We start from the raw sequence: 20,973 nt of genomic DNA on the forward strand, positions 1-20,973 counted from the left end.
GACCCAGCCCAGCCCCACCAGGCTTGCTCTAGAGGCTCTTACCTTTATAACCATCTCAAAGGTGAACACGCCAGTGAACACATAGTCAAAGTACCGCAGCACCTGCAAGACACATACCGGGCAGGGGAGGAGGTTACATGTGGCCACTGGCCACACACACTCCCGCCTGCCCACGGAGACATCCCTGCCTGCCCACCCAATGCCCACTCATTTCTACCGCAGAACAGAAGCTTGGAATTGCAACCACTAGCTGGGTGCAGAGAAAAGAGGAGCAAAGGGTCCGGCTGGAGGCGCCTGACGTGGGGGCCAGTCCTAGGCCCTTCCCTCCCTGTGGCCAGAATTTATCTTCTTGGGTCTCAACTGCCCTGCAAACCTTTCCCCCAGTTCTGGCTCAGGATCTGAAATCCTTGTCCGTTCCCATCCTCCCTGCCTCCCTCTTACCTCCTGACACACACCGAGACCCCACGTTGTGCTCCTCAACTTCACCACCCATGTCTGATGCCAGACTCCACAGCCAAGCCCACGGGAGGCTGCAGACCGCCCCTCAAAGCCCCGTGGGGCTCCAGCGGGCCTCACTCCTTCCTCCTTCCCCAGGAACCTTCCTCAGGCCACCTCTGATGCTGGGGTGGGGCGGGTACCAGGGCGCTAGGGAGGGTGGCGAAGGGCCCCGTGCACCCACTCTGTTGCGCTCCGAGTTGGTCAGGACCGGGTCCTCGGCCGCCAGGGCGATGCTGCTGGCCGCGATCACCAGGAGAATGCACATCTCAAAGTAGCGCAAATTCACGATGTAATGACAGGCCCTGCGGATCCTGCGGGTGGATGAGCCCTGAGCCTCAGCCTCCCTCCGCCCCCTCCCTGCCTCCCTACCCCCACACACAGACACTTCAGCCTCTTCCAGACAGCCAGGCCCTGGCCGGAGGAAGCCTTGGGAAGAGCAATTTAATTTCTCAGGCACCACCCTTGATTTAAAGCCCCAGAGGAGGAAGGTAATCAGATTGGCTGGAGGCTGCTGTACACAAGCCAAGATGCATTATCTGCAAGCATGTCTGAGCCGTGGGGCGTAGCCAGCATCATAGAACACACACTCGGGGTGCCTTCCACTGTAACTCAATGTATAGAAACTGGGGCAGAGCAAGCAGATCAGAAGAACCAAGAAACATAAAAATAGTCCTTGATTCTAAGCTTCCTGATGAAAGCAGCAACAGGTTTGCATGAGTTCCAGGCATTCTGATTACAGAGACTACATCCCATGGACTGCCTTCTGGCCCCAGGTGGCCTGATAGTCCTTAGTCCAGGTTCCTATCTTCCCTTGTCTGGACCCTGCCCACGTGGCCACGGGAAGCCTGCTTGCTGTCTTCCTAGCCTCAGTAGTGGTCTACAGGTAAACCTTGCTCAGATAAAGGGCAGAAGAAAGCTTGCCTTTCAAAAATCCCATTTCCCCCCAGTCCAACCTTTACAGACTCTTCTCTGCCAACCCTGTCTCATGCCCCTAAACGCACCCACTTCAAAATCCACAGGGATTCAGGATTAAGCAGTGGGATCAATACTCGTAACTGCCAATGGATGACCCAATCATGGCAGGCTCCTTAGTCTCAGCTATGGGCCATTTGGTAGCACATTCCAAGCAGACTTCCTCCTCTCCACCCTCACTGACTGGAGAAAAGGTGAGTGTCCTTTCCTCATGACATCTGCCAGGCTTTCCTGTCTTAAGTTACTCTCAAGACTATGGCACAGAATTCAGAGGCTGTTCAATTCCATGACCCATCTCCACCTGTGAGCACCCTCGATGCTGCAGGTGTCTGGCCATATCCCACTGGGAAGGACCAGGAAGAGGACTGGACCCTCATCCTTCCATCTCCCCATTGCCCTGCCCTGGCCCAAACCCTGCCTGTTCACCTGGACAGACGGGGGAGGCGGGAGGGACTTACGGGTTGGTGGTGCTGAAGATAAACATGGAGCTGTGGGGCACCATGGCTTTGCCCGTCTCACGCTTCTCCTTCTTCTGCTTCTTCTCCTCCACCTCCTCCTCCTCTTTGATCTCTGCCTCCTTCAAGGGACTGGCTTCGCCATCAGTCTTATTGCTGACTGCAAAAGGAAAAGGTGGATGTCTTCAGAAACCTTGGCACATGCGAGAATGGAGCCCTTGGTGATCCACCGGGCATGGGATGGAGGGCCTGGGAAGGGGCCCCGGGAAGGTGCTGAGGGAGGTGCCCTACACACATTCGGTGTTTGTTAGTTACACAGAGTCCAGCTCTTGCTCTCCTCTTAGCTCTACCCTAATTTTATGTGGTACAGACTTTGCCATATAAATCATTCATCCTTACCACATTTCCCTGGGTAATGGAAGGTTGGTTTCTGTAGTGAAGTTTATATATCTAAAATCTGGATTCTTTGTAATTATTCACTTATTGAATTTTCACATCAATAACTGCTGCGTGGCATGCATTACTGTTCCCATGATACAGATGGGAAAAGTGAGGTTGAGGGAAGTACCTATCCTTAAGGTCCAACAGCCAATATGGGTTCCAGTCTATAACCCTACATCCTTTCAGTGAAATCGCACACCAATGGAAGATTTTCAAAAACCATTACTCTGTTTGTAGCTGCCTTCCTGGCTGTGCTTTTTCTAGTCATGATTAGTGCAGAGATGAGAATGCAATATTCATGCGAATAGGGGTGCAAGACTATATCCAGGAGAGAGAGAGTGAAGGGACCAGGACGGAGTGGAGCTCTTGGGACCACTACTCTCTGTTTTATACTCGAGTCACAGTGGGGTTAGGGGCAGAGAGGTCGAGGCTATCAAGTAGGCCAAGGGTGTCCCGTCAACCTCCCCCACCGATCCCTTCAGGGGGTGACTCTACCCTGGAACCAACCTTATGTGAGCAGCGAAGCTCCGAGGGTCCGCCCCTTCCGGGACCTTCTATACAATTAGTCACCCAAACCACCCAAAAGCCCTCTGATAACCTCTCTTACCTATCACCATAGGGACTGGCGCCAGAATTGGAACAAAGAGAGGGCCCAACTTTCTTACTGATTTCCCTAGAAGAGGGGCCTAAATCCTTCCTTACTGGAGCATAAAATTAAACAGACCCCGAAAGAGGCTGGGAGTCTGAGATCCTGAGACGTGACCCAGGCAAGCCCAGGAGTCCCAGGTCTGGGAGAGGCCACCTGCTCAAACAGCACCGGCACTGTCAGTGCAGAAAAGGTGACGGGAGAGAGACGTAACAGGGTAAGCGAGAAATGCCGGACTGTCCTATCAACAGAGGAAACTGTGGAGAAAGTCGGGAGGGAGAAAAGCAAGGGTGGAACTCTGTGGTCACAATTCATTGGCCCTGGGACTAGGTCTGGAATGGGGATGGGGTTGGGGCAGGAAATGGAGGAGTTGGGGCAGGAAATGGAGGAGTTGGGGCAGGAAATGGAGGAGTTGGGGCAGGAAATGGAGGAGTTAGGGCAGAGAATGGAGGAGTAAAGGCAGGCCTGGGATAGGGTCAGGGCAGAGAGAAGGTGCCGGTTTAGTCCTTTCTTGCCCTGTTTCCCTTGAAGGGCTCCTAGATTAACACCCTCTGTTAATCTCTCCAGGGAATGGGAGAGAAAGCAGCCAAAACCTTGGAGGAGAAAATCAGTAGGTAAGAGTAATAGATTCATAAAACTTTAGTATAGGGACCTCAGAATCACCAGTGCTCTCACTTCATAGGTGACCAACAGGCCTGAAGAGGGACAGAGGTATTCTGGAGGCCGTGAGTGAGGCTGAGCCAGGCCACCGAGCCCTCCGGCCACCTCTGCCCCACCCGAGGCCCCTATTTTTCCAGGCGGCAGAGCACGTTGGAAGTCCCAGTGACTTCCATCAAATGTTGCTATGACTCAAAGAGCTGGATCTAGATCTGGATCCAGACTCACATGTGACTTTCCGAAGACTCAAGGGAAGGCACGGGGCTTTGGGACATTTAATGACCTAAAGTTCCAGAGGTCGGCAAACTGCGGCTTGAGAGCCACATACTGCTCTTTGGCCCCTTGAGTGTGGCTCTTCCACAAAATACCATGGCCTGAGCGAGTCTATGTTGAAGAAGTGGCATTAGAAGAAGTTTAAGTTTAAAAAATTTGGCTCACAAAAGAAATTTCAATCGTTGTACTGTTGATATTTGGCTCTGTTGACTAACGAGTTTGCTGACCACTGGCCTAAACTTAAGATTGAGAAAATTCTAACTTATTTTTCCTGCACATCGTGTGAAAACTGTCGCTGTTTTTCACGCGTTGAAGAATGATTTTATCCTGCTGGTGGGGATTTCCACACAGCTTTCCTGGGGTGACTCTGGAGTCACGACTCCACCCAGTGACTCCCCCCAGACCGGGTGGCAGGGGCGACGGGGACGGGACTGTGTCCTCACTGTGCACCACGGTTGAGTCCACCAAGGGGTCCACGTCGGGGATGGCCACAGTGACGCTGGTGCTCTCGGTGGCGGCCTTGTCCATGTTGGCCGTGACGCAGGAGAGGTCGGGCTCGCTCTGGCTGACCCGGCCCACGTCCAGCTGCACGTCCCCCAGCAGGGCCTGCTCGCTGCTGCCCTCGGGCTCCTGCTCCGTCAGCGCCTTCCCAGCTTCCGGCTCTGCTTGTGGCGGGACGAGGGGGGTGTCGGCCTCATCGAGGGCTCCTGCCAGCCCGGAGCCTCGGGGCACCATCAGGCTGTTGGTCCTGTCAAGACAGAGGAGGACACGGCTGGGCCTCAGATCGGAAGATGCTGTTTCAAAGCGAAAGAGGTGAACCCTGCTGGGGAGCATGGGGCATCTGCTGCCTCCCACCCCGACGGGCAGAAAGGAGCCAAGACCCAGGGGGACCATCCCCCCTTCCATGACACACTCCTGAGGGGAGATACCCCAGATCAGAGGCTAGTTTTCGGGGACAGAGCCCACTGCCCGTCGTAGCTGCACATGCCCTGCAGCAGGTGCACTAGCACCGCCTCCCCCAGACAATAGGAGGCTCGGAGGCTTATACTGAAGAGTCCCCAACACCAGCCGTGCTACGTGCCCCAGACGCTCCTGGGGCTTGTTACCTCCTCAGGTCCGGGGCTCGCTCTTCTTCCTGGATCGTGGGTTCCTTGCCCCCATGGCTGCCCCTGGGCTCGCAGTCCTTCTCCCCCTCAGTGGCGGGCGCGCCGGTGTCCAGGCCTCGCTCCTGGCTGGCCGACCGGCTCTGGGAGGCAGAGGAGGGCTCCTTGCCTTCCGTCCTGACTCGGCGGTGCCGGCTGCGCCGCTGGCTCTGCCTGTGCCTGGCCCGGTCCTCAAAGGTCACCACGGCCTCCCCGCCCCCGGCCTCCTGCTGGGTCGGGTCACAGTTCCCATGGCAGGGCCTGGCCAGCCACGGCGGCTCCCGCTTGCCCAGGGCCAAGGGGCTCCGCTGGTGGTCCAGGGCACTGGACAGGTCCCCTCCGTCCCCCTTGAGGGACCCCCCGCGGCTGATGCGCTCCTCTTCACACTTCTCCAGGCCCAGGCCCAGGGCCAGCCCCTCGATGGGCCGGGACCTCCGGTAGAGGCTGGGGTGGGCGTTGAGGGGGTTGAGGGGGCTCAGCGGGTTGAGGGGGTTGAGTGGGTTCATGGGCGGGGCGTCCTCCTTGTTGAGGGCCTCCTGGCTGGACATCTGCATGTGCCGCCGCAGCTGGCTGGTACGCTGCTCCCACACCGACATGTGATGGCGGCGCCTCCGCTCCCGCCTGGCCAAGGGGAAAGGGGGAAGGCCAAGGTCAGAACCCGACAGCTGCAGGCTGGAGAGGGCGTGGGGAAAGGGCGGGACACATGGTGTGAGGGGCACACGGAGAGCCCGGGACCTGCAGACGGGAAGCACAGAAAGACGCAAGGAGCAGAGGGGGCCCCGCAGCAGCGATGGTTGGACCACAGCTTCCCAGCTCATGGGCTTCCCCCTCGGTTTCCCTGCTCTGCAGTAGCTGGGGGAGTGCATGGGGGTGGGGTCAGCCCAGGACCCAGTTTCCCATATCCGGGGCCTACAGGGCCCAAATACAAAGGCAGCCAGGTCTGCACTCCCCGCTTTAATCTGCTTCCAGGGCATCACCCTTTTCCTATCCTGTGCCCGCCACTGGCCCCTAGTTCCAGGTCAGAGACCCCCTTCCACCTGCTCCCCTCTGCTTTCCCCCTCAGATAAGCCTGGGCTTGCCCAGGCAGAGAAGTGCAAAGGTCAGAGTCCATCGAAGGGTGACCACGGTGACAAGCAGACCTATGTTACGTAATGTCTCGGCGTCACCCTCACCTAATCAGGGTGTCGGGGCCTCTTCCAAACCCTGGAGGGCTGTGTGTGCAAAGACCACCAGCAGCTCACCCTCAGGATGGCTGTGGCGCATTCCGGCGCCGGGCCGAGAGGAGCGTTCACGTGGCGGTGAGAACACACAAATGCGACACACAGGAGAGCACACGGGGCCCACACGGCGGAAGGGTAGCCACCTACTCCTTCACCACACGTGCCTGTGCGTGCACAGCTACACACTGTCAAGGGGGCACCCGCAGGTGCCTGCATACGCCCTCCCTGAGGCCCATGCGTGGCTGCACACAACTGCCTATGTGACAGGCACAGCCACGCCGGCACATGCCCGCTCCCAGGCCACACAGAGAGCGAACAACGCGCAGGGCCACATACCTTGGACACACAGAGACAAGCATGTGTCGAAAAGGGGCAGCGGGGCATGTCCACAAACCATGTGCATGGAACACACACACACACACCACTGATGTGCACGCCCGGCACCGCTTTGTCCACAGCGAGGACAAAGACACGGTGTCCCCGCACCCACACGTAACCACTCACAAACACGCAAACCGGTCCACACATACAGGTGGCTGCTGCGTGGCTCCCACATCGACATGTGGTGTCTTCTCCTTCTGTCTCTTCTGGGGAAGAAAAACGAACAGGTTCAGTTCACCCCAACCTCTGGAGCAACCACACGCCCCACGGCCGCCAGCCGGTGTCCAGGGAGAGGCACGGAGTCCCCAGTGTGCCCACACGCTCTCCGCATGCCCGCTGCCCTCTGCACACTCCCAGCTGTGCATTCTCCCAGGGAGTGACTTGGTTCCTTGCTACGTGCAAACACATGACCTAGATTTTGACGCAAAGGATCCATTTCCATTTCATGGCATAGACTGCTTCAGATGCTCAACCGCCACGCCCAAAGCACTCACTCCACAACCTAAAGATCCTTCAGAGACCTGTTACAGAAACAGACCTCTGGATGAAGCGCTGTACCCACCCCACCCCTCCCTTCTGTCATTTCTAGATGAGCCCGGCACAGTCACGTGGGTGTGAGTCCCCACCCATCACTCCAATCTCTCAAAACAGGCAGTGAGCAAGTGCTCTGCCATGCACACCATCGAGGCCAGAAATAGCCCATGGCCAAAGGCAGGCCCACCCCTCCATGGCTGCCACCCACATTCTCTAGGATGCGAGTGGTGACCCTGCATTTGTGCAACGTAGTGGCCAGAGGCCTTGAAGGCTCAGGCGGAGGAGGCACATCTGGAACACCTGTGGAGAGAGCCTGCCCCAGTTCCCGGCAGGCAGGCCCATTTGCCTGGACCTAGAGATTGGCAAATGCTGCTTCTTTCCTGGTTAAAGTGACACCCACACACGGAGAATGTGCTGGACAAGCTAGCCCTGTCCAACGGCCACGCCCTGTATCTGCTGAGCAGGCCGATCCTCCGTGGGGCTGGGGGGGCGGGCAGCTGGGCTGAGCCTCCCTTGGTGTCTGGCAGAGGAGTGATGCACGTGAGCACCCACGGGATGGATGCAGACATCACTGTGCAGGCACCGGCGAGCTCCCCACTCAATGCACCCCTCGGCTTCGACAGCTGCGATGCGAGAAGGCCTACGTGGGGCAGCGCTGCCGAGAGGCACGGGTGGCAGATAGAAATAAGAGCCCACACTTCAGAGAGGCCTCCTGCAAACCCACTACGGAACGCACATTCTAGCATCTAACTGCAAATTCTCACCTACTGAAATGCTGGAGGCGGAGGCATGTGTAAGAGTGTAAGTGCATGAAGAATCCCCTCTCTCTCTCTCTTTTTTTTTTTTTAAAATATATTTTATTCATTTTTCACAGAGAGGAAGAGAGAGGGATAGAGAGTCAGAAACATTGATGAGAGAGAATCATCGATCAGCTGCCTCCTGCACCCCCCCCCACCGGGAATGTGCCCACAACCAAGGTACATGCCCTTGCCCGGAATCGAACCTGGGACCTTTCAGTCCGCAGGCCAACGCTCTATCCACTGAGCCAAACCGGTTCCGGCAAGAATCCCCTCTCTTGCATATGCAATTGGGTTTCTCTTTTGCCGTGTGCGTGCACTTGAGTGTGTTCAGGCATGCGTACGCAAGAATCCCCTCTTTTGCATACGCACGCCTGAACACACTCAAGTGCACGCACACGGCAAAAGAGAAACCCAATTGCTGATTCCCACACAAATCAGACACACACTTCAAACCCCTCTTTACTTCTCACACATGAAACTATCCACTTGCTGCCCCATCAAGATCATTAACATACCTTCACTCCTCAAATCATACCAAGAAGCATCCACGTATCTCCAACCCATGCATCTGTGACCTCACACTCAGCCCACAGTGATCCCGTGGACCAGGAAGGCCAGTGAGCATTCTTCCTCTTCGAAAAATGGGGAACAGGATCAGAGATCCTAAAGGATCTCACCAAGGTCACAGAACATATGAGTAGCAGGACCATGGCCCGCATTCAGGCCTTTTGGTTTGTCACAATGCTTTCCACTTATCCAGGGACAGCCACATTCTTGCACCGCAAGTGGCACCCACCTCACCCCCGTCCCACACCCAGAGTCTGGATCTCTGCCCGTCCTGGGTGCTCACAGCACTTCCTTCCACCGCACTGTGCCTGCCACACACACGGCTCGACACCTACAGGCCCTGCTCCCAGCAGTTCATTCATTCTTTCATTCCATAGATTGTGAGTTTCTACTCTGGGCTGAGCATCTTCCCAACTCAGGGCTCCAAACCCACTCTCCCCCCCCAGGCTTCCTCATCTCAGCAAACAGAACCACCCACTGACTTCTCTTCTTAGCTTCAAGCTCATGGAACCAACTGCCTTACCCAGCGGCATGTTTGGCTACCTGTGTATTTTTAACCCAAACTCATGGGTTAAAAATCACTCAAGATCCAGAGATAATTTTTTTTTTTGGGGGGGGGGGCAGTTTTTTCCCCACTCACAAAGGAGGGGCCCAGAGCCAGACCTTCGTGGTTTTGAAAGGTCAGGGCAAAACGATGGCCATGCAGGGAAGGGAGGGCTCCACATGTAACCCTGGAATGCCTCTCCCAGGCGAGGTTCCTCATTCAAGAGCCCTCTGCGTGAGCACTGGCCAGAAAGGGCTCCTTCCTCACTAGCTTCAAGGAGACAATGACGGTGTGATGCCACCCCCTGGGGATCTCTGGGCCTCTCCATAGACACCCCAGGCTACACACACAGTCCTCAGGCAAGCCCAGAAGCAGCCACAGGAGTGTCAAGGTTCTGCAGTCACAGCTAGACCTCTCCTCCAACAGCTTCCTCCAGCCCCACACAGGGGTCAGCCCCATGCAGGGGGTCAGCCCCTTACTCCCAGCTCAACCAGCCATCACAGGCCCAGGTTGGATCCTTAAAAGAGTCTCCTCACTGATTACTTCATCACTGCCCATTCATTCCTCTCAGCTGGACTCAGTCCCCAGGGGCCAAACTGCTCATGCAAAGCTCACAGCTTTCATGTTGCCAGTTCCTTATCTTGTGTGATCTTTCAACAGTATTTAACAACGCTGTCCCCCCTCCTCCCTGAAGGGTGTCCTTCTCCAGTCTCCAGGGCACCACCATGCTTCCTGGTTCCTTCTCTCACCTCCTGGGAGCTCACTGTCAGGCACAGGAGGGCTCTGGGCCTCTGTCCTCAGCTTGTCCCTTTTCTCCATCTGGACTCTCCCAGGTCAGGTCACCCACACTTGCTGCTTCAGGACTATCCAACTACAAATGGCTACCCCAGATTTTTATTGCTAACTCCGACTTCTCTCCGGAGCTTCAGATGCCTATTCAACATCTCCACTCAGATGTCTTGTAAGGATCTCCAATTTAATGTGGCCCAATTGAGCCTGGGCTCTCCATCGTTCTCCAGAGTATCACACACACACAGCCGCCACCTACCCACCTGCTTAAGCCTCACACCTTAGAACTCGGGAGAAGTGTTTCCTGTCCTTCCATTCATCCACCCCATCACATTTAACCCCTTATTAGTTCACTCTGTTGGGTCATCCTCCACAACAGAGACTGAATGGGACTGCCTCCCACCTTCCCTGCTGCTGCCACCCTGCTTTAAAACCCTGTTATCTTTCACCCAGTTTCAGAGTCAACTTGCTGCGTCCCTGCCTCCACTCTTGGCCCCTCCAATCCGTTCTCCACAAAGCAGAGTGACCTTTTAAAAGTATAAATCATGTCATATCCATCCTTCCTCTTTAAACGCTCCCAGGCTTGCAATGAGACTACAAGCTAAAATCCCTCACCTGGGCCTTCGGGACCTGGCTCCTGCCCACCACCCTGACCTTGTCTCCTTTGATTCCTCCTTGTTCCTTCCACACCAGCCAATTGCTGGGGATGCTCTGCCTTCAAATGTCACATGACACTTTATACACCTTGAGGGTCTCTGCTTAAATGTCATCTCCTGTGAGAACCCCTCCCAGCTGCCCGAAGGTACTCGACCGAGCTCTTGTTCCTCTGCCCCTCTGCCCTGTTTCATGTGTCTTACAGTAGTTACCACTGGTGAAAATTATTTGTGTGTTTATTATCAATCTGACCTCGCTCGCTGAGAAGAGAGATTGCCGTGCTCACTGCTGTGCTCACAGGGCACCTCCTGGCGTGGAGTAGGTGCCCTCAGGTAACCAACAGGTTTTGGATTGAGTGCAGGGGACAGTGAGGTGAGGACTGCCGACTCACTCGATAGAAGGCATGTTGGGTGCGGACATCGGGCTGACCTCCTTGGCCTTCTGTAGCGCGTGCTTCTGGTTGAAAGCCTCCTCTTCTTCCTGCTCATCCTAGACACAAAGAAGACACGGCTGTGCCTGGGACCCCATGAAGAAGAGGTGGCTCCCTGGGCTCTCCCGGGAAGCTCTGGAGAGCAGGAGGGGTGAGGAGCGCAAGGGAAGAGGTGAAATAAGGCAGAATGAGGCGAGATTGGCTGAGAGACCACAGATGGCCAAGCTGTCCGGTCTCCGTAGCCCTGGCATGGCCTAAACTCTGGTCTCTTCCCTGCCACATGGGCTGCCCAGGAGAGCTGTGGAAGTCAAGGCCGTGCCCCAGCCTTCAGTGGAGCTGGCCATGATGTAGAGGTCACAGGCCAGAGCTGACACTTGTCAGGTGTTCTGTCTGGAAGTGAAGGAACGAGGCCCTTCCAGGCAGAGCCCCTGAAGTGCAGCACCGAGGCTGTGCCTTCCACCATGGCCTCTTCCCCGCAGGGCTAAGTGTTCCCAGGATTGAGTGTTTTCTTTATTCCTCATGTTATAATCCTGCAAAGGGCCTCCTTGAGGGTCCAATGTCTAAGATATTATTTTATCTATCTCACGAGAGACTCAGGCTGGTCTAAGGCTCATCAAACTCAAAGAGAGTGAAAGAGACTGAACGAGGGTTCCTTTGGGGGTGGGGGGTGGCTCTCCACCTGTCCGGGAGCTCCTGGGAGGGGCCAAAAACGCAGACTTCTGGAAGCTCCCCAAAGGCATCCAAAGGCACCAAAACCATCGCATCCTCAGAGAGCAATGCTTACCTTGGTCAGCTCCTGGGCGTTGGCCAGATTGTCCACAGCGATGGCCAAGAACACGTTCAGCAGCGTGTCTGGGGTGACGAGTTAAGGATGGGCAAGTAAGAAAAGCAGGAGGCCTCAAAGCAAGGCTGAGGGGGCATCTCCATGTCTTTCTTGCTGGGGACACTAGGACCCACCCCAAAGAGTACCTTAAGCAAGGACTGGGGGAGGGGGGACAGAGATGCTATGCAGCCCTGTTAGAAGGAGAATATGTCTTTCCTCCTTCCACATCTCATCTCTTTGTTCAGGGCCAAGAAATACATGAATGGAGGGAGAAGGCCTTTCAGCAACTGTGATGTCTATCCACAGCAATATCAAACAGAGAGTCAGTGAATAACACGATGGGTAGGTAAGTCAACATAGGAACTCATCTCTCCTTTCTGGGAGGCGGAAGCTGAAGCCCACCTACACTTGCCCTCCTAAACTATTCTTAAAGATGAAAGGAAACAAGAACCCACAGCCCGTCACTGACCAGCTCTCGATAACGGGATGCTAACTTATTTCTCTTGTTCCTCTCATCCTGCACGGCTTCCGCATTCCATTTAACAAAATGTCACAGAGCTCGCAAGATCATCATGGAACCCCTTTTTATTCTACACTCTGATCTCTAACGTCCCAAATTTCCAACTGTGTTTGAGGCCCGTGTGTTCTGGGACAAAGAACTGGTTCCAGAAAGTCCAGGTCTGACTGCCCTCAGAGTAAAAGGGGGGGGGGGGGAAAAAAAAAGAAAAAAGAAAAGAAAAGCCACTGTGACCAATTGGCCTTCCATTTTTGTGACTCACTGCACAGCTTTCCTTTTAGCAGCTCTCTTCGGTCTGTAGTGGGCTTTGGCCCTTATCAGTTTTCAGGGCAGAAAACCAAAAGGAGCATCTTTTCTCTGTGAGATTCTAGAAGATGCAGAACCACAGCGGTATTACAACAGCTCCTCGTTCTTACTCTACCAACCCCCAAGCAAGGCAAGTCACACTCCGCCAAAACATCTAATGGCCGTGTAGAAGTTTGTAGTTTACAAGGGGCATTCAAATAAATGACCTCATTTACTATTCACAACTAATAAAGAACACAGACATTGGTATTCTAGTTTCACATGTGCAAACTAGAAGCTCAGAAAGGTGAAGTGCCTTCCCCAAGGCCACACAGCTGCTCGCAGAGTTGCTGGGATGAAAACCTCATCTTCCTGGATCTAAGTCCTGGGACCAGACCTGCATTTTGGAATGAAATGAACTTGGCTTCTACCCTCCCTTTACAGCTGAGTAATTGTTTGGTCTTTGTTATTTCTTCTACGTCTTACAAACTAAGGATTAGATGAAATAGTGCCAGGAAAGCACTTAGTACACTCAGAGACTCACAAATAGCGCAGAAGCAGTCCATGTTAGGTTTGCTTAGTTGTAGTAGCATTAATCATAATGCTAGTGTTTTAGAGCTCTTATTATGGGGCAGGCTCTGTTCTAGGGTAACATAAAATTAACTCATGAGTATTATAATCTGCCCACTGTTTCAGCCTACAGTGATCTCTGCCCTCTCTTCTGTCCCCAGCTCATAGTAACTCCAATCATTCAACACAATAGCTTCATTTGGATGCTATTCTTCTTCATTTTTATCCCCTTTACCCAACTAGTGTACAAATTCCTTAAGATCAGGATCCTTGTTTCTCTTCGTATACAGAGCAATGTCTGATTTCTTCTTAGTATACAAAGCAATGTCCCCCTCCCCCCATCACTGCCCCACTCCAGTTCTACCACCATCACCACCATTCTTCTCACCTCTTCCACACCATCAACACTTCCACCACCAACCTCCTCCTCCTTCACCATCACTATGCAACCCCCCCCCCCCTCCATCTCCCCTTTCGCTCCTCATATGCCGGACTGGGCAGGCAGGCAGCACGAAGAGGAGCATCTTAAAAAGGATACAGTTTCCAAACAAGGTGAGCACAATGAAATAGATGGCTGACCACATGCCTGAGCTGACCCCACCCTGGGAGCGGATCCCATTGTACATCACCTCATTCCAGTCCTCACCTGTCAGGATCTACGCAAAGCAAACGACAGGCGAGTCAGAGACCTGGGCTGGGTGAGAAAATGGGGAGAAGTCTGGGCCTGAGTCTTTTCCACCTACCCCCTTGCTTGGCCATCCTGCCAGGGAGGGAGGGAAATGCCACTCCCATGGATAAACCTAAACTTTCTTCTGTTATGGAAGAGGATTTTAGGCATTGAAAACAAAGAAAGAGCATTAAAAGGGAAGATTCTATTCCTCAAACTACAGAGTCTCTCCCAACCCCCCAGGCCCACAGGAATCACTCAGTCTGGTCACTCCTCACCTGTCACCAGAGCTGCCAAGGTGCAGCCCCTGAGACAGCATCATTATGGGAGAGAGCTGCCTGGGCACGAGTTCTGGAAACCTGGATTCTGGTTCAGCTTCAGGTTCTGGCTAAATAGCGTTTTGCTTAGGTCTAAGACATGACTGACTTTTAACTTCCCCCATTATTTAAAATTTATTTTGGTGGGGGCTGATAATATTTCATTAAATGATCACATGTGTTAGATGATATTTCCAGTTTCAGAAAACCATAAACGCAATACGTTTTTGACTTCTTTGACTTGATATCTCTTATGTCGGGAGAAGGCCAATAAGGTCATTATGAGGGGGCTCTTCTCTTATTGGTAAGAACAGAGTTACCGAAATTCTAGGAATTACTGTGGTGATGCTTCCTCAACAAGCAAGGTACCCAGCTGCCTGGGAGGGGACTTGCGGGGGGGGGGAGGGAGGGGGAATGGGGTTCTCCTAACCCTTTTCACTTTGCAGTGTGCGCCCAGGAACCTGCTAGTTGGCCCCGTACCTGGAATACAGTCATGATGGCTGCAGGGAAAGTGTCAAAGTTTGCAGAAGGAGTCCCATCATTAAAGTTAAACCTGCGAAGGAAGTTCAGAGAGAATGGAATGAAAATTCTTACACACCAAGTTTTCTCTTTCCAAGATGATGCCATTTTCATCACTTCTTTCTCCTCTCTCTATGCTCCCCTTTTCCCTACCTCCCCCCCACTCCGTGTCACTTATAAAGATGGTGTTAGAGACTGTGGCTGAAGGACTATGCTCTGGGCAGGGTGTGTCTTTGAAGGGCGTGGGTACTGAGATGGAGTTTGGGCAGATTCCAAGGTACAGGGCCCTGTGCTGTACACTTCAGAGAGAGCTTCAGAGGAAGGGTCCCTGGAGCAAGACTCCTGTACAAAGTGAAAAGATCACAAGCAGAGACGCCTGTCCCACAGCATGCACAGTGGTTGATCTGGGCCATGGACGGGAGCAAACAAGATGGGAACACAGTGATTGAATGAGTGACCCCGGCACTCTTAGGCTGATGTTTTAAAGCTCCTTTAGATGGAAAGCTAGTTGGTGCTTACCTGCCTCCAAACAGCTGCATTCCTAGGAGAGCAAACACAACGATGAAGAGGAAGAGGAGGAAGAGCAAACTGATGATAGACTTCATGGAACTCATCAAGGAGACCACCAGATTCCGTAGGGATGCCCAGTACCTACGAAACGCAGATGGCATTATAGTGGTGAGCAAGTGAATACCCCGTTATCCCCAAGTCCAGCTAGACATCCGCCTGGTGGCCTATGAATGAGCTGCATTTTTATTTTTATTTTATTTTGATTTTTTTTTCATTAAAAGTAAATTTATTGTTTAAAAACATCTGTGCAACATGTGCTTTTCAAGCCATTTTTGAATCTGGTTTGTTGTTCATCTCTTCTCAGGCTTCAGTTTGGCCAGGCTGACCATGTCTCCTAGACCTTTCAGCATTCTCTTCTTGGCTTTCATTTTATCCTTTTCTTTATCTCTATCTTTTTTCTTCTCTTTTCCTGTTTTATCCTTTCTCCTATTAATCTTATCTCCTTTTTCTTGGTTTCCATTCATTTGTCTTTCCAGAGAATATGAAGGCTGGTCACTGGCTGTGGACACAGACTCTCTCCCTGATCTTGAGCTTTCTTCTGTGTCTTCTTCCAATGTCTCCATGCCTTCATCATCATCATCCACCGTGGGTTTATCGTAAGACTTGACAATGGCAGCTCTGAAGCTCTCGTTGCACCCCCTTCCTCTGATTATCCGAGGTCGTGGGCGATGGAAAGGGATATCTCCATTCAAAGTCACCTCAGCAACTGCGGTCTGCAGACTTTCTAATGAGCTTGACTTCTTCAGACCCAAGGAAGGCCCCACATCTCTGCTGGGGGGACCTGCTTTCTGGTCATCCACTGTATTGAGTTTAGTCTCGTCAGCTATCTGGCGTCCAAATCCTTCTCGTTGAAAAGCAAGAACTGGATCAACATCTGGACTCAAAGAGCAGTCTGCTGAATCACTGATTCCAGTCTTAGCCCAGGGGCCAGCGTCTGTTGTCACGAAGCCCATGTCATCATGAGAGCTTGAAGATGACTGGTCAGAGAGATGAGGAGGAAGCACTGGCACCCGGTCATCTTCTATAATGACAGTATCATCTTGGGGCATATTCACTGTGGGGGACAGCTGGTATTTACCTGACTCACCCATTATCCTACTGAGTGCAGCATTTCTTGTGGGGGATTCATCGAGCCTCTCAATCCCACTGTAGAGGGAATGGGAAATTCTTCGTTCTCTATCATCCAACACAGTTTCAATGGGCATGAATGAGCTGCATTTTTAATCCTTGTAGGAAGGATAGGAGCAACAATGTGGCTCCCCTTGGGAATGTGACACTGGACTTGGCATTATAGATGTTTCTTCTGGTTTGATCTTTGGAGGAAGAAGGAAGAGGAGAAGGAAGAAGAGGAGGAGGAGGAGGAGGAAGAAGAAGAGGAGCTGAAGAATGGAGTGGGGGGGGATGAGGTAAGGAAGGGGAACATCTGGTAAGGGGGATGAGGAATAGAAGGACATATAATAAGGCAGAGAGAAGCTTCCACTCTCAATCTCTCAATGGTGGTTGGGAAGGGTCCAGATTCTGATCACTTACTTGGTTATTTTAAATATTCTTAGAAGCCGGAGAGCTCGCAAGACACTGATTCCAAACGATGTTCCAGGTCTGAAGATGGCCCAAACCACTTCAAAGATACTGCCCACCGTGACCTGAAGAACCACACCCAGCCACAGTACCAGGAGGAGAAAGAGAGGAGAGGAACATTCTGGTAGTCAGTGATCAACCGTTCTCATTGGGTTGTGGTGAAATTACTACTCTCCCCTCCCCACCCAGCCTGCCTCTCACAGGTCTATCCATTTGCAAAGGATGCTTTTTCCCTCTGCTCTCCACCCGCCTGGCTAACTTTAATCCCGCAGACTGTGGGCTGGTTTACTCACAGCTGTTGTCCTTGGTGGAAACTACAAGTGATCAATTCTGCACAAAACTGACAGCCGTAACTGTCTTACATTGTAACCCTTTGAGCAGACAGACAAAAGGGTTGTCCTCAAAGCAAGGAACCAAACTTCAATTAATACAAGTTGCATTCCAACATGAAAACCTCAGGGAGGGCCCCCATTCTCTCATTGTTCTAGAATTTAGTGCTCACAAGACCAGTTTAGTCACGTGTATAAGATCCGTCAGTCCCTCAGGCCCCACACAGCCCAATGTGAGGGTGCTACTGCTACTGGGCGGCAGAGAACCTGTCTGCTGTAGGAAGCAGCAATGTCAAGTTAAAAACTGAACTTGTTTTTTTGTTTTAATTATGTACCTTGCGATTGTCCACTCTATAGTATCCACATTGTGTGAGGAGCAATAACCGATAAGTTCATCCTCACAGCAATTCTGAAAATATGTAGATAAAGAAACTAAGATTATAATGGTCTTCCACTGGCTGTTCTGCCTGAAAACTGCCCGAACCCAGAAACATATGTTCCATGTTAAAATGCAGATTTGCAAGTGCTCAGAATCCTTAGCACGTAACTGGAAATTTGGCAGAAAAAGAAGTGGGTTTGGCAGCAAGGGAAGTGGATCAGGAACCCAGCACTGCTGCTAACAGGCGATGTGTCCTATGGGAACGAGCAGGCTCTCCTGACATGTGATAGAGTGGACAGGACTCCTGAAAGCCATGGATGACCACAGTGTATGTGAAAGCATTTGAATCCTGGTAGGAATGGGCACAGTTATATATCAACATTATTTAGCAAGTGGACAGTGGATGACATTTCTAACATGTCTGCATGAGGGTATATTTACATAATTTCCCCAACTGTCACTGAACTAAAAAACCCCCAAATATATAAGCTTCTTTTTTATTTTATTTTATTTTTTATTTTTTTATTTTTATTTTTTATTTTTTTTATTGAACTACCTTCCTTCTGTAATCAAGTGTGTTTTTTTTTTTGTCTCCTCTCTCAGGCATTCCCCAGGATACTGTGATTTAAAACTCTAAGTGTATAGCTTTGTCAAATTCACCAAGCTAAACACGTAAGGGTGCCCTCTGCCAGTGTTACATTGCCATGAAAACATTGAAAATAAAAGCTTAAAACCAACGGGCCAACCTGGTGTGGCAAGGATTCCCTCATTCCTGCCCCCGTCAGTGAACCTCATCCGGTCCCCTGGCCTAATGTCTGAGTTCAGTGCTTCGCGCTGGGAGAGAGAGGAGCTGCTCATCTCGCCCGTGGCTTGTGGACAGGGAGCGGGCGGACAGGTGGGATCCCGAGCACTTACCCCGAAATCAAAGCAGTTGAACGAAGAGTGAAAATAAAGGCGAGGCCCCATGCCGTACATCTTCAGAGACATCTCCAGGAGGAAGAGTCCCAGGAACAGAAACTCTGCATAGTCTGAAAGAATCAAAAGCAGGAGCATTTGTTCCCCGGATGGTGGGCTCCCGCATTCCCAAACCCAAAACCCCCACCTGCAGAGGCGCCCTCCACACCAGCAGGACCCACACACGTGAGGAGGGTCAGTGACCAGGGCAGGTCAGTACCAGGCAACGCCTAATGGTGCCAGAATTCCCTCTCACCCAGCAGGAGCCCCAAGGGCTCCCCAGGTTGGCTTTGCTCTCCATCAACAGGTGGGTCTGCCCTTTAGATGGTAGATGGCTCCCCGGAAAGACTGCTCTACCATGGCTTCAATGTGGGAGCCAGAATGGTCCCCACTCACACCCAGTGGCAGCCTTACCCAGAGCTAACCGACCCTTAGTCCCCTTTTTGGCCTATTCGAGGAACCCACTGCCCAAAGAGCTTCCTCCCTGGGACTTTGGTGATCAAAGCCCCCTTAAACAGTGGTCGGCAAACCGAGAGTCACATGCGGCTCTTTGGCCCCTTGAGTGTGGCTCTTCCACAAAATAGCATGTACAGTGCGATTGAAACTTCGTTGCCCATGCGTAGAAGTTGGTTTTCGGCCTGGGCGAGTCTATTTTGAAGAAGTGGTTCTAATGCCGAGCCACACTCAAGGGGCCAAAGAGCTGCATGTGGCTTGTAAGCTGCGGTTTGCCAACCACTGCCCTGAACCACTGACCCTCTTTAAAATATCGAGTGAAGAAGGCCTCAGAGCACCCGAGTTGTAATGCCATCTGTTGACTCCTCAGCGAAGATCTGTTTATCTGATTCAGTAACAAATGACAGATTGGCATTGTCCCTTGGAGACAACACTGGCCTCTCCCTCACAACGTGAAGGGGGAGAACTCTGGGGGGGGACAGAAGCACTGCCAGGCCCAGCACAACCCTGGCTCTCTGACGCCTGCACACAGAGAGCCCGCCGCCACGGGTCACTCACAGAGGAAGTGGGTGAGCCACTGGGGCTGGTTGTGATGGACGATGGCCACACAGGCGGTGTTGAGAGCCACGAGGCTCAGCACGATCCAGTAGAACACCTGGGACTTCACCATGTGGCGGATGGAGATGCGCAGAAGCCTCTCCTTGTGCCGGAAGTAGGAGGCCCCGTCCACCTTGGCGCTTTTGATGCTGGCTCGGGCGAGAGGGGTGCCTGTGGGGGAGAAGCAAGGAGGGAGAATGAGGCTGCAAGAAACGATCACCCTCTGTGGCAAGGGGGGTAGTGTCGATCCCCTCCCCCAGCTGGAGGCCACCATGCTGCGGGCCTGGGAATAACCATAAAGAGTGTCCACAGTAGAGACCCCTGCTTTTCCTCTGGGCATGCTCAGCCCTAGAAAGGATTCCCTGGGTAGGAGGACCCAAGGCATATACACCTGGTATCTGAAACCTAATCAGATCGCGTTTATGTCTGGGCTTCTCTCTAGCCTTTCCTTTTAAATATACTTTGGGGGCCAGAATCAGTCTGCTGCCTCTGTGATCTCTCTGCACGGGCGGCCGAACGCAGCAGTGAGCTCTGCACGCCTCTCCTGCTTTTAAGAATGAAGGCCCTTCCCTTTTTCTTGAGGAGGAACTATCTGCCATCCGCCAATTTCTGAGAGAACCTGGCACTGAACACCAGTCCTGCTGTAGGGTTCTCAGTGGGAATCTGTTTCAATATCTATGGACGATGGGATGGAAGGAGTTGGGTGCTACTGTGGTTAAGCAGGTTCTCAAATGGGGGTTACTAGGAGCAACAGGCCCTCCGCTCCCTTGAACGCATCTGAGAGGGGTTTCCTTATCCTGCAGGAGAGACGGGCCGATGGACACATGGGCGCAGGGAAAGGATCTGGGCTGGATTTGTCTAAGCCCGTGTTTCATGTGAACAGTGGCTCCGCATCCATTTTTTTTCTAAGTCATTGTAGGTTAGATCCCCACACCTTCTCTGAGTTCATCCCTGGGGTCTGGGTTCTTTGGGTTCTCTTCCTCCTTGTGGTGCTTCTCAAAAGACAGCCTCTGTTTTTATGGGAGACTCAGAGATGGGGAGACCTAGCCGGTTCCACTCACCCACGGAGGAAATGTCCACACAGTGCTCGTCGCTGGAGTCTCGAGTCATGACCTCCGTGCGGCTGCGTTTGATGGTGGCCCTTCGGAGCACTGCGCCGGGAGAGGGGAGGCAGGTGAGGACACGTGCAACCCGGTCGCTCTGCTCACAACTGAGGATTGTGGGCCAGAGACCTCTGGGACCCAGGCGACTGCCCCTAAACAGTGGAGCCAGGGTCACAGAAGTCGCTAGTGTCTATAAAGTCAAGACTCCCGTGCTCAGAGGCACCTATCGGCGCTGGCTCCTCACCAGTGAGGCACTTCCTGGGAATGAAAGGGGTCCCAAGAGGATCTCCACTGATGTTCCGAGAAGAT

The 20,973-nt window shown here is 52.8% G+C and overlaps 1 protein-coding gene across 9 annotated transcripts in view; it reads right to left on the bottom strand.

Annotated features, from left to right (window-relative positions):
* Nucleotides 1-20,973, bottom strand: part of CACNA1E (calcium voltage-gated channel subunit alpha1 E) — a 371,824-nt gene that overhangs the window by 55,632 nt on the left and 295,219 nt on the right. For 4 of the 9 annotated variants that reach the window (XR_004988714.2, XM_036442249.2, XM_036442243.2 and 1 more), the window contains exons 12-26: nucleotides 20,623-20,712; nucleotides 19,523-19,732; nucleotides 18,473-18,585; nucleotides 16,802-16,914; nucleotides 15,221-15,352; nucleotides 14,663-14,735; nucleotides 13,737-13,854; nucleotides 11,788-11,855; nucleotides 10,965-11,062; nucleotides 6,835-6,891; nucleotides 5,049-5,705; nucleotides 4,386-4,690; nucleotides 1,929-2,085; nucleotides 680-809; nucleotides 43-102 (exon numbers count right to left, since the gene is read on the bottom strand). Coding sequence is in view for 8 of the 9 variants with exons in the window: in XM_036442249.2 (XP_036298142.1) it covers nucleotides 43-102; nucleotides 680-809; nucleotides 1,929-2,085; nucleotides 4,386-4,690; nucleotides 5,049-5,705; nucleotides 6,835-6,891; nucleotides 10,965-11,062; nucleotides 11,788-11,855; nucleotides 13,737-13,854; nucleotides 14,663-14,735; nucleotides 15,221-15,352; nucleotides 16,802-16,914; nucleotides 18,473-18,585; nucleotides 19,523-19,732; nucleotides 20,623-20,712 (2,381 nt within the window). In the remaining variant the exon portion in view is untranslated. The remainder of the gene's footprint in view (nucleotides 1-42; nucleotides 103-679; nucleotides 810-1,928; nucleotides 2,086-4,385; nucleotides 4,691-5,048; nucleotides 5,706-6,834; nucleotides 6,892-10,964; nucleotides 11,063-11,787; nucleotides 11,856-13,736; nucleotides 13,855-14,662; nucleotides 14,736-15,220; nucleotides 15,353-16,801; nucleotides 16,915-18,472; nucleotides 18,586-19,522; nucleotides 19,733-20,622; nucleotides 20,713-20,973) is intronic. The other 5 variants (XM_036442250.2, XM_036442248.2, XM_036442251.2 and 2 more) reach the window with 3 other exon arrangements.

This window comes from Pipistrellus kuhlii, unplaced genomic scaffold (assembly GCF_014108245.1).
Source record: "Pipistrellus kuhlii isolate mPipKuh1 unplaced genomic scaffold, mPipKuh1.p scaffold_m20_p_18, whole genome shotgun sequence".
In the NCBI taxonomy this organism is placed as follows: domain Eukaryota; kingdom Metazoa; phylum Chordata; class Mammalia; order Chiroptera; family Vespertilionidae; genus Pipistrellus; species Pipistrellus kuhlii.